We start from the raw sequence: 12,093 nt of genomic DNA, 5'->3' as shown, positions 1-12,093 counted from the left end.
TGCTGACACCTTCATAACGATCAACTAACGCGATCGTTATGAAGGTGTTTAAACAACAAAACACATCCACTTGCACATATTTGACAATCGGAATATCAGTGTTTCATGTTATAGCTAATACATTTGTGAATATTTTGAATAGAAAAGGGAAAATGACATCAAAGCAGATCATCATTCATTCAGCACTGTTGTGGTTGCGCTGTGTCACGTGACAAGCAATGACGCGTCATCATGGAAACATTAAAGTGACAGGTTCTAAATAACGGTCGCCTAGAAAAACTCACGCTGGGGGATCAGTTCGAATATTTTAAATTTACGTGTGAAAGGGTTAAATACAAAAACAACAAACAAAAATAAACACAAATTAACAATGGTAAATTATTTAATGTATTTATTCTTTTTAGTAAACTGTTGTTTTTTTGTTAGAAACTCACGCTTACGGATGACGTGGTCGTTGAGCGCCCTCAGGCGACCGTTATGATTACATTCAAATGACTACACAATTTACAGATGATTAACGAATATTTTTAAATCATCCACCAAATTATCATCTCTTTCTTGCAGTTTAATGAGTAAACAACGAACATCAAGACATACGGTCCGCTAATGGTGTTAATTAGATCTCTCTTGATGAAGTCCGCTATACCAAATCTTGCTATATAAGCGATCTTGTTCGGTCCGCACGTAAACGTTTTCGCAATGCTCGAGCGCCTTCACACCCAATGTCCCTAGCTGTATTATCTTCTTGCATATTTTTCAGCGAGCTTCATATCTATTGCTAGGGACAGCTTGTAACCAGCTGCAAAACTCACCCTTATCGAGCCAAGTCATGTTAAACACACACTTCCCCTGTCCCCATGATATTTGAAAACTACGCGCTCGACGACAGCCCCGACTTCCCCGACCTCGACGTTGCAACTTGTCTTGCACGAATTCGGCGGGCAGGTAGCTAGTGAACCAACTTCCTTCACTTTATTGGCGGCGCGGGTTACATACCGCCACCTACTTTACAGGAGTTATACCTGCAGTGATCACGCAATGGGATTATCACATGGGATTATCATCATCACGTAGCCTACTAGAAAACAAAACAACCAACATTTTATTTTCGGCGGACAACGCTTGACCACAATTAACAAAATTAACGAAGGTAAGAATTTTAAGACTTGGGTAAATTAAATTTAAGACCTAAACTTGTGTTTTTTAGACTTTTTAAGGCCTTAAATTTCACTTTCTGAATTTAAGTCTTTTTTAGACTTTTTAAGACTCCGCGGGAACCCTGTTTAAAAGTCAATAAGAAACTAATTTGAACTCTTATACGATTATGATTTCATTTATTAAGATGTGTTGATTTATTAAGAATAGCTACAAACATTTACAATACGACTAAATATCACAGGGTTTTCCTCACATTTGACAGAGGACGATTCTTTTCCATTAATTTGATACACTGCTTCGTGTATTTAACATGAAAAACAAAATAAAACTTTGAAACAAAGATCACCAGCCTCCAGCAAAGACTCGGTCTCAATGACGTGGCCTGGAACAATGGCAACGGTCTGACGTGTCCCCCTCGACGCATCCCTGATGCTCCAGTCATTTTGTAAATATTCATCCATGTTGGTCCCCAACTGTTGATTACACACAATCACTTAGAGTGTTGCAATATAACTGACATGCAAGTTTTTTGTGAAAGTATTTATATTTTTTTTATTGCAAACATTACCAAATATGGCCAAATGTGAAAAACAAACAAAATGTATATTTACCGGTACACATCTAAATAGACAATTAGCAGTCTATTCAGGATAAGACAAAAACACGATTTGGAAAATGGATTCATGATGTACTCGCTCATTATAAACATTTTGTAAATTTTGAACACAAAAAAAGTTATGGACTGCAGCTTTAAAAATGAACAAAAATCTATTTTAAAAAAATGCAATTTTATGTTGCAAACAGAGATTGCACCTTTAAATATTCTAAACCTAAATTAATTTCATAGTTATCAAGCATATCAAACTTACAGGTTGCATGTCAAGGACCTCTGAGCCTCTGTGGTGGGTCTGAAGCCCTTTCCTCCTCTCCTGTAACGTCAGATGGATGGGGGAAGCAGAGTTTGCAGGACCTTCAAAGCCAGCAGCTAAACAATATGAGCATAATACATAAAGTTGCATTATCATTTAAATAGTATGCTGTATATAACAATTCATATTTCTAAAGTAGCATTTCTGACTTTTCTGCCCTGGTGTTTAAAATGGCGCTGTTGTGACAATAGCAAAAACTATTTATTGGCCTCAAACATCGCGCACACTTGATCCATGACCACTGTCTTAGTAGTACTAAATTATTCTTAGTAGGCCTACCTCAGGTCCTAACAACTTATAATGGGTTCAGGGCGAGAACATGCTTAATATGAAATCGATTTATTTCTCATTGCCTCAGTCGCCGTTTTAAAGATTGCACGTCAGACGTCATAGGCTACAGTTAGTTTGGGTAAAAACGATCCTGGTTCCGACATAGACATTACAGAAGAAACACGCAGACTGTGCTGGAACTTACCCCTGTCGCTTCTTCTGACGAGAATTTCTTAAATGTGCCAGCAGACTTTAGTTTCCACACAGACTAGACTTTTTTCCCGCAATTTTTACGTACGAGCCCTATAGGGACATAAACATACCGGTAGACTACTGCGCGTGCACGGGTTCATTCAAAACGCTTTTCTCACTTTTAATTACTAAACGTCCACAATAAATACGATATTTACGTGATGAAATTACAATTTAAACTACATATTTCATTAAGGCTGCTGATATAGCTGGTTTACAATGTGGCATTTTGTCGAAAAATCTAACCGGCTAGCTGTTACTAATGTTTTACAGAATAAATACGTTATAGCCTACCCCTCGCACTTCCATATCAAAGACTGTATGCTGAACAGTGAAATTATTAATGTTAAAAATATTGGTAAACATAACTTACCATAAAACACTGCCTGCTCCGACCTCCGAGTGAAGTCCTCCTCGAGTCAGAAGTGAAGAATCCAGAAAGTTCCGCAAAGAATAAACCGGTTGCTGGGTCAAAATAACCCAACCAGCTGTTTATTTGTGAATTACCCCCTTACAACTCATTTTACCCAGCATGAGCAACCCAATAATGTGTTTACAGTGCCCCAAACAACCCAGCATTTTGACCCAGCACAATCAACCCAACAATTTGTTTACAGAAACAACCCAGCATTTTTTTGAGTGTAAGATGGATGTATGTGTACTTTTAATGACAGGTCAAATATAGTAACAAAGTTGTGCACACAGTGCTATTCATTTTATGATTATGCTGCCAAAAGACCAACAGTGACATTTATACACACAAACGCACAGTTGACATACACAACACAATGCACAAGGTGCTCTGACACATGACTTCTGTGTCCCCTCATCACCTGCTGACTTCTCAAACACTCACACACAATCTGGTTTGGTTTGCTGAACCGTAACGCGCATGTCACTGTGGCTGACAGCTCAGAAATGCAGCTTTCTGCTTGAGCTCCACTTTCACATCTCTGACTTCATACAGCACTGGTCTACATAATATGTGTAGCAAAACTTTACCAAACCTTTTGCTTTATGTACTTGTGTAAAACGTCTTCCCTTGGTACCTATTGTCCTCTATTATTCTCTAATAGCTATAATGTCATGCAAGTCGTAAACTATAATATTCTGCCATGAAAATGGCCCTTTTTTTATAGATTTAGATTTGCTCATAAACATTCACAATAAACCTGAAAAATATGTTCAGATAAACACATTTATTGCTCTGAAGTAGATGCGCTGTGTTGCCTGCTTTTGATTTTCTCTTTTTTTATTATATTAATATTCTACAGCTTTCCTGCATCATAGACAGCTTAGGACTGTAATGTATCTCTGTGATAAACTGAATCAATAAGGCAGCTTCCTTTAGTTTCAGACCTCTCACTTTTTAGAAACCCAATTCATTTTTATATAGTCAAACTAAAATGTATTCAGACACCTTCAACATTACTCACATTATCACAGTTTATTCGTTATAGTTTTAAAAAATGGTAATACAATATGACAAGAACTCAGAGTTATCAAATCAGTTGATATTTCACTGGTTTTGGCCATCCTTCTAGACTGTCTCACAAATGAATTAGGTTGAATAGCTGTGATTTAGATAATAGACAATTTGATTATACCAATTTAGGTCAACCAATTACCAACCGGTGCTTAATTTTGTTCAGGTGTAAAAAGGTCGCATTAGCAATTAAAGAAAAAACACTTAAGCAAAACATGGTCAGGTCAAAGTGTCTGAATAATTTTTGGTCCCAAATGTGTATACATTTTACTGGAAGTCCACTGTATGAAGAATTTTTGGGTATAATACTGTCACATTTTACTTTTATTTTGCTATCCTCACTTACATAAATGAACTATAGTGTCCTGCACCCACTAGTTAAACAATATAAAAAATATCTGGTGTCTGAATAATTTTTGGTTTGACTGTATATACACTACTGTTAAAAAAATTGGATTGGTAATATTTGTAATAATTGTAAGATTTTAAAAATTTTATGTTCACCAAGGCTGCATTTATTTAATCAAAAGTAAAGTTAAAACGGTTATATTGTGAAATATAACATTTAAAATAGCTGTTTTCTATTTTAATATATTTTAAAAGGTGATTTATTCCTGTGATGGCTGAATTTTCAGCATCATTACTCCAGTCTTCAGTGTCACATGATCCTTCAGAAATCATTCTAGTATGCTGATTTGCATATTAGCGAAACAAGAAACATTTCTTATTATTATCAATGTTGAAAACAATTGTGCTGTACATTTTTGTGGAAACCACATACCATTTTTCAGGATACTTTTATGAAAATAAAGTTCATAATTGTTGAAATAATAGTTGGAATTGAAATATTTGTGAAATTATTTTGAAATGTATATACTGTTTATGCAACGGAAGTGAGCTATTTTCTCTGAAAGTGCAAGACTTCTGTTTTATTAGCCGCATTACTATTAGTAGAATAACAGTGAAGTAAACGGTAAAACTGTTTGTACTACAAACCAGTGTGTTTATGATTATAATGATAAATTCAAATAATATGATAACAAATATCAGTTTGCAATAGCAAGCAGCATTATAATCTGTTTTTGTACAGCTAAAATAACTGGAAGGGGATGAAACCAAGAGACATGCGCTCTTAAAATAAAACGGAAACGGGTTCCATGAAACAAAAGTTGCAATAGTCTTTTCTTCCCTATTACGATATCCGAGTAAAGCAGCTTCTGGAATGAGAAAAAATGTTGGGCAAAAAATATGAAGTTGGACATTGCTAACTAAATTGGACGCTGATCTGAATGCCCGTTTGCAGTCAGTTGTGGACGATATTTAGCCCCATCCGTGCTGAGACACATGTCATGAAGAGAACCAATGTCGTTTCAAGAGGGAGGGGAGGTTATGAAGATTAGTGGAAGATTACAAGGCTATATGATTATTATTATTATTATTATTTTAAATAATGATGTACACAGATAAATTATTTATAATAAACATTGCAACATTTTGTAAAAAAAAAAAAAAAAAAAAAGATTTGTCCATTTTGATTTCATCGTAACTTTAAGTCCAGAAACATAATTCAGACAAGTGAAGTCAATCCAAACTTTTGTCTGATAATGTACATTGTGTGTGTTTCAGGAGCTGAAGCAGAGGAAGAGAAGCCTCAGCTGGGTTTTCTGGGAGTGAGCAGTATCAATACCTCCATGGCTGAGGGCAGAATAGAGCGGATGAGACAGTGAGTGTTTCATCCTTGACTTGTTCACAGCCATCACCTGTAAGAGTTTCTCTCATTCCCCAGGCACCTCACAATGAGTTTTATTCACTAAAATTTGCATTTACCTTCATGCTCAGAAACATATTTATGGACAACCTATCCTTGATTAAACTGTTTAGTTATTAAGTTTCTTAGTGTGTGTGTGTGTGTGTGTGTGTGTGTGTGTGTGTGTGTGTGTGTGTGTGTGTGTGTGTGTGTGTGTGTGTGTGTGTGTGTGTGTGTGTGTGTGTGTGTGTGTGTGTGTGTGTGTGTGTGTGTGTGTGTGTGTGTGTGTGTGTGTATGAGTTTTTGTCTCAGATTTGTATCATATGATATACTTTTGTAATATTTTAGACACAATATTGTCTGTTTTTCTCAGTTTTGCCAACGAAAATATTAACTGAAGCCACAGCAGAACTGTTGTGCATCTCCGAGCAACACAGCTTGTTTCATTACTGAATCTGCGTTTTCGACGATTTGGGTAAACCAACGATTCAATGCCCCATTCATAAAGAGAGCCATTTCATTACTGAATGAAACAGCCATTTAAACGAATCAAATCAATGAATGACTCAATGACTTACTCATTTAGAAATTTACCACCACCTGGCAGTTTTAGTTTCTTATTAAGAGTAGGCTATCATTTCATAATTTTTTTTTTTAATTTCCATATTAATAAAAAACCCATTAAAAGGATAGTTCACCCAAAAATGAAAATTCTGCCATCATTTTCCCACCTTCATTTCGTTTCAAACCTGTACGACTTTCTTTTGCATGATATAGAAGAAGATATTTTGAAGACTGTTGGTAACCAAACTATTTTGGTTACCATTGACTTCATTGTACACTGACTGTAAACCCAGATTTTGTTTCTAATTAAACTTACGAGTGGTCATTACTTATTCTTTTATGTTTAGTAAAAACCTGCTATCATTACTAAACAATATTAGTTGTTTGTACTATGTAGCAGAAAGATTCATTGCACTAATCAGGTTTAGCAGAGATTACTTGGTATGTTTAGTTTCATAAGGAAGGGGAGGGGTTCAAACACGACACAAATCAAAAGGCAGAAACCACTGCTATTCAAAAACCTGCCTGGTCACGTGAAAAGAACCGCATCTAACGTGCTTCCAAAGGGCTCTACACCATGGCGGGACGAGCACAGGCCTCGGCAGCAGACGGTATTGAGATTTAACAGAGGTTTAGATGTTGATGAATTATTATTTAATTTAATTTAAAAATAGTCACCATAATGGTGATAAGTGTTGGCTTTAGTTGGGCTCTTGCCCTTGACATTTGAACATTTGTTTTTCTCTGGCTGCTTTACCTGTGTGTTTAAAAGGCACAATTGTTATAGCAAAAAAGCCAAAAGTAAAGTGATCCTGGGATTACTGCATACTGATGTTGTCATCATCAAAAAATAAAAGTCATGAAAAGCGAAAAATGAACAGCATCATGTTGCAATTCATGCTGGGTACCTAATAGTACACCTATACTCAAAACATTTTTAGAATGTGAACTAATGATTTTCAGTAAAGACTACTAATGTAAACTTGATTTGTCTACTGCACCCACTTAAGATTACATGTTCATACAACTCAACATGTTTAGTTTCAACTTGTGTAAAAACTAAAGTGGTATAGGGCAACGGGTTTCCACGCGATTTGCGAGTAATGTCAACTAATTCGGGTTAAGAGTGACAAAAAAAAAGTAGGTCATAGAGGTTTGAAAAGTCACTTCGCTTTACGAGCCCCATTAAAGACCACGACTTTACATATAATATAATCCACCTGCTACTGCAGTCAGCATATTGTCCGTTTTTGAATCTGCTTTTCTTGCTCCAGAGGCTCCTAAAACCCCATCCTGCCATTCTCCTGTCCCTAAAGCCTGAGTCTGATCTTCACAGGTCCAGGCAGATTTGTGTCTCAGAGCAAAAACCAGCATGAGCCAAGAGTGCTGAACTCCTCCAATGATTTATCAGAAATAGTGGAATAGATCTATCAGAAAGTGCATCACCGATAATTTTTTTAAAAATGCCATCAAAACTGTAGCGTTGGTTCTTGATTGTTTTAGCAATGATCATTTAGCAGTTTAATGGCTTTGTCATTTCCTTTTATTTCAATCTTCTTAAAATTGCATTAGATTGCAAGGGCAGCTTCTGGTACCAATTTACTTTTTGTATATCACTGTTCCACGTGTGATTCTATTCAAGCATTATATGAGCATGGTATGAACATTATATGAATTCAAAATTAAATTGAGGGGCCTCTGAACAGCATTTCCTAACGTGAACAAATGTCTGAAAGCACAAAAATGCATATTTATTGGTCTTTCTGTATGCTGTTGTATATATCAATATATGCGCCTGCTGTGTTAGAAAGCCAATAATCTTGGTAACTCCACCCTGTGGTGTATTTAGCTACATTTTAATATGAGCTTCTGCTTGGAATGTCATTTGTGATGCATGCATACAGATCATTTACTGTCTTTCAGGTTGTTGTGCACAGATGCTTCTCCATTTTTCCTCCTGAATTCATCTCTGTCATTTTCTCCAGCTTCTTTTCTCATTTCTTATGTTGTTTGTACACATCTTTTTCTCCACAGAGCTTATTCTCTTCTTCACTGTCTTTATATTATCTCCGCAAGAGCTGCAAATTCTTTCCTGCTAAAGTTTGGGGTCAGTTAGATTATTATTGTTATTTATTTTTTAAAGAAATGATTACTTTCAGATATAGCTATTTCTATTTCAAATAAATTATTCTTTTTTTTAACTTTCTATTCATCAAAGGATACTGAAAAAAAAAACTATTGATAATAAGAAATGTTTCTTGAGCACCAAATCATCATATTAGAATGATTTTTGAAGGATCACTGAAGACTGAAGTAACGTGTGTGGAAAATTCAGCTTTGCCATCACAAGAATAAATTACATTTTAAAATATATTAAAATAGAAAACAGTTATTTTTATTATAATAATCTTTCACAATATTACTGTTTTTAATTAAAAAAAAAATAATAAAAAAAATATATAACCTTGGTGAGCAAAAGAGACCCCAAACTTTTGAATGGTTTTGTATTTTCTTTTATAAAGATGAAATTACACTAAACTTAATTACACTAGACACTGCTTTTTTAAAAATGTTATTATTTTTTGTACCGACCATCAGAGAAACTAGACGCTATTGCTATGGCTGTCAAAAGAACAAAATTGATAATTCTCTAAATTCGAACTTATTAACTTATATGAAATTTATTATCTTTTTTACATTTTATGGTTCCAGACCCCAGTTTGAAAAACCCTGCCCTAACGTACCATACTAAACCATACTTTTCTATTCCATACCATGGTGTACCATTGCACATTGTACTTCTGCGTCCCAAACCAAACCGTACTACTCTGTACATTCCCTGCTTCCACACCTCACTATACTCCAGTATCAGCTTGGTAGACTGTGTTCCTTTTAGCATGACTGCAGAACCTCTCCTGACGGTGGCTCCCCTACTGAGTGTGGGCTGAAGATATTAATAACAGAAGCGCTCTTCCTGTGAGGGCAGGAATTAGAGGCTGTCAGCTCGCTCTCCGCAAGCCTCATAAGAGCGTAAAGATGAGGAGGAGGGAGAAGGAGAGCACAGGTACCAATTTACAGCAGCTGCATTTCCCCTACACAGCCTCTCTTCAGCTGTGCGGTGACGCTAGTCTTATTCTTCCAGATGCAGCATTTCTCTCACTCGGAGGGAATACATTCTCAGGTATATGCAGGTGTTACTGATGTGCTAGTGCTGAAGTATAATTCTACAAGTTTCTTCAGTTCAGTCACTTTTCAAGTGAAGGTACTTTCAGAGAAATAATAATATGGGTGATTCTTCAAATAAGGAAACTTTTCAATCCTCTAGGATGAATTAGAATTTTTTTTATATACCGGTGCATATATAATTTTGAAGCATAGAATGTAATAGTGTTAAACTTGTTTTGTTCTGTTTCTTTACTTATTTTAAAAGACATTCACAGGACTAATAAATAAAAGAATGCTGAAAGGTAAATTTGACAGAATTTCATTTTGGGCAAACTTTTTAAAACTTCCCCTCAATAATAATGTTTTAAAAGTGCAAATTAGAGAACTTAGAAATTTGAAAAGAAAAAGAAAAATCTGATCTGATATCATTTATTTTTGTGTACAATTTGTCATTTTTTATAACAAAGAATTGTTGTCCCCGATACTGCTGTCATTACCATCACACCAAATATTTTAGAGATAAATTGAGGTTTTACAAAAATATTTTTATGATGGAAAAGAAAGAGACGTGACAAGAGAGTGCATGACTGCAGGGTAGAGAAGTGACAGTTTGATGATCAGAAAGATGTTTCCATTATAAACTGAGAGCAGATTTATTAGCTGTCATTACCAACTGTCCATTTCCTTTTATTATTTTCCTTTTAGACTGCTTGCTAACTTGATTTGCAGATGAAACGTGTAGCTTGATAGGTTTCATTTTCCAAGAGTTCATGTAGTCAAAAGCAGTGTTTTTATTTTGTTTTGTAGTAGGCCTATATATTACTATTTTTTGTTTGTTTAAGTTCTATTAATTTTCTGCTTTTGTCTTTTTTCTTAGTTTTTTTTTTGTTTATTTCTATTTAGCTTTAATTTACATTTATTTCAGTTTTAATAATTTCAGTACTTCAGCTTATTTTATTTCATTTAGTTGCCAAGGCAACATTTCTAATTTTCTGTATACAGTTTCCTCTAATATTCATATTTTATTTAATCTTTATTTCCATTAATTAAAACAATTGTAAATAGTTTTAGTTAACAATAACAACATTGGTCAATAAATACCCTCAACTGAAGAATCCTGCTTTGTCATTTTTGTATTAGTTTGTACTGTAGTATTTATTAATATTTATAATTTGTATATTTCCTTTTTCTTATTTTAATTTAAGTTCTAGTCATTTTGTTATGTGCTTTTGTCATTTTTATTAGTTTTGGGGCTTTTTCTATTCAGCTTTAAAATATATTTATTTCAGTTTTAGTTTTAGTAAATTTTAGTGCTAATTTTAGTTAGCTGCCAAGGCAACATTTCTAATTTTCTTTATAGATTATTATTTTTCATCTAATATTTATATTTAATTTAATCTTAAAACCCATTAAAGAAAACATTTGAAATAGTTTTTGTTTGCCGCAAATGAATCACCCATATTTGTTGCTCTGTTAATGGACACGTAATACTGGGTCCCCTGTATCACCAGATGTCATCAGACTAATAGGCTTTCACAGCATGTGTGATTAATTTCATTTCTGTAAATTTCCATGTCAAAATCTTGACCTTGGATGCTTTTATTCTTATTCTGGGCTCTTGTACTGTATGCCCTTACAGACGCATGCCTGTATTGACTGACTTTATTTAAAGGAAACCCATTTCTGATAAAAGCCACTTTTGAACCTAAGCTCCAATGTGAAGTCCAGCATGCTCTTAGAAGGTTGAATAATCTTGAGTCAGCCCTTCTGACAGATAGAACTCTTTCGCTTTCAGTACATTATAGACTATGTGCATTTGGGGAATAACTTGAGTACAGCACTCAAGGGTATATCAGAAAACAAAAGCATCTTCTCCAGTAGATGTTGTTTGATGTGATCGTTTGATGACGATAACACTACTCATCCTTCACCTCGCTCATCTCTGCGTGACACGTGAGTTCTCTAAAACTTGTTAACGCACTGTATTGCGTCTTCCGCTGATCCTTAGTGGGACTTCTTTTGTTGACTGCAGCTCATTACGCCTCTCCGAAATAGCTGATCAAAGCAGTAGCAGCAAGCAGCATACATTCACAGAGATATAGGTTCTCTTTCATCAGAGTAAGAGGAGAGAACCGGTGCCGGCTGAAAAACGTCTAAGCTGACGACGGAACAGCCCAGAGCTGTAGATGCATGTAAGACGTTATGCTTTTGCCCAGGGTTTGGGAAGCTCTCTATGGAAGGATGAAGAGTGGTGATTGCGGAAGAAAGAGCCTGTGGTTTGGCTGAGAGTGTATGGGCGGGTGGAGGGTTGTGTTTATCATGCTGGGAGTGGGGGCTGATTGCAGCTCAGCCTTGATTACCACCACTAATCAGCTGGAAATGGACTATGAGTGGGCATGTGTGTGCATGCGAGTTTGCAGCGAGTTTGTCGACTTGGAAAGGAACGCCTCTCTTATATGAAAGCACGGTCTGAAATTGACTTATGAGACAACAGCGTTGAAGAGGGCCGGTCCTTGGGATCT

At 35.5% G+C, this 12,093-nt stretch overlaps 1 protein-coding gene across 1 annotated transcript in view; it reads left to right on the top strand.

The window, feature by feature from the left end:
* Window positions 1–12,093, top strand: part of nek11 (NIMA-related kinase 11) — an 89,048-nt gene that overhangs the window by 66,812 nt on the left and 10,143 nt on the right. The window contains exon 15 of the mRNA XM_056236506.1: window positions 5,722–5,818. Coding sequence (XP_056092481.1) covers window positions 5,722–5,818 — 97 coding nt within the window. The remainder of the gene's footprint in view (window positions 1–5,721; window positions 5,819–12,093) is intronic.

Source organism: Rhinichthys klamathensis, unplaced genomic scaffold (assembly GCF_029890125.1).
Source record: "Rhinichthys klamathensis goyatoka isolate OS25496 unplaced genomic scaffold, OSU_Roscu_1.1 h1tg000449l_1, whole genome shotgun sequence".
Lineage (NCBI taxonomy): Eukaryota > Metazoa > Chordata > Actinopteri > Cypriniformes > Leuciscidae > Rhinichthys > Rhinichthys klamathensis.
Note: the sequence above shows the minus strand (reverse complement) of the source record. Positions and strands in the feature narration are given on the sequence as shown.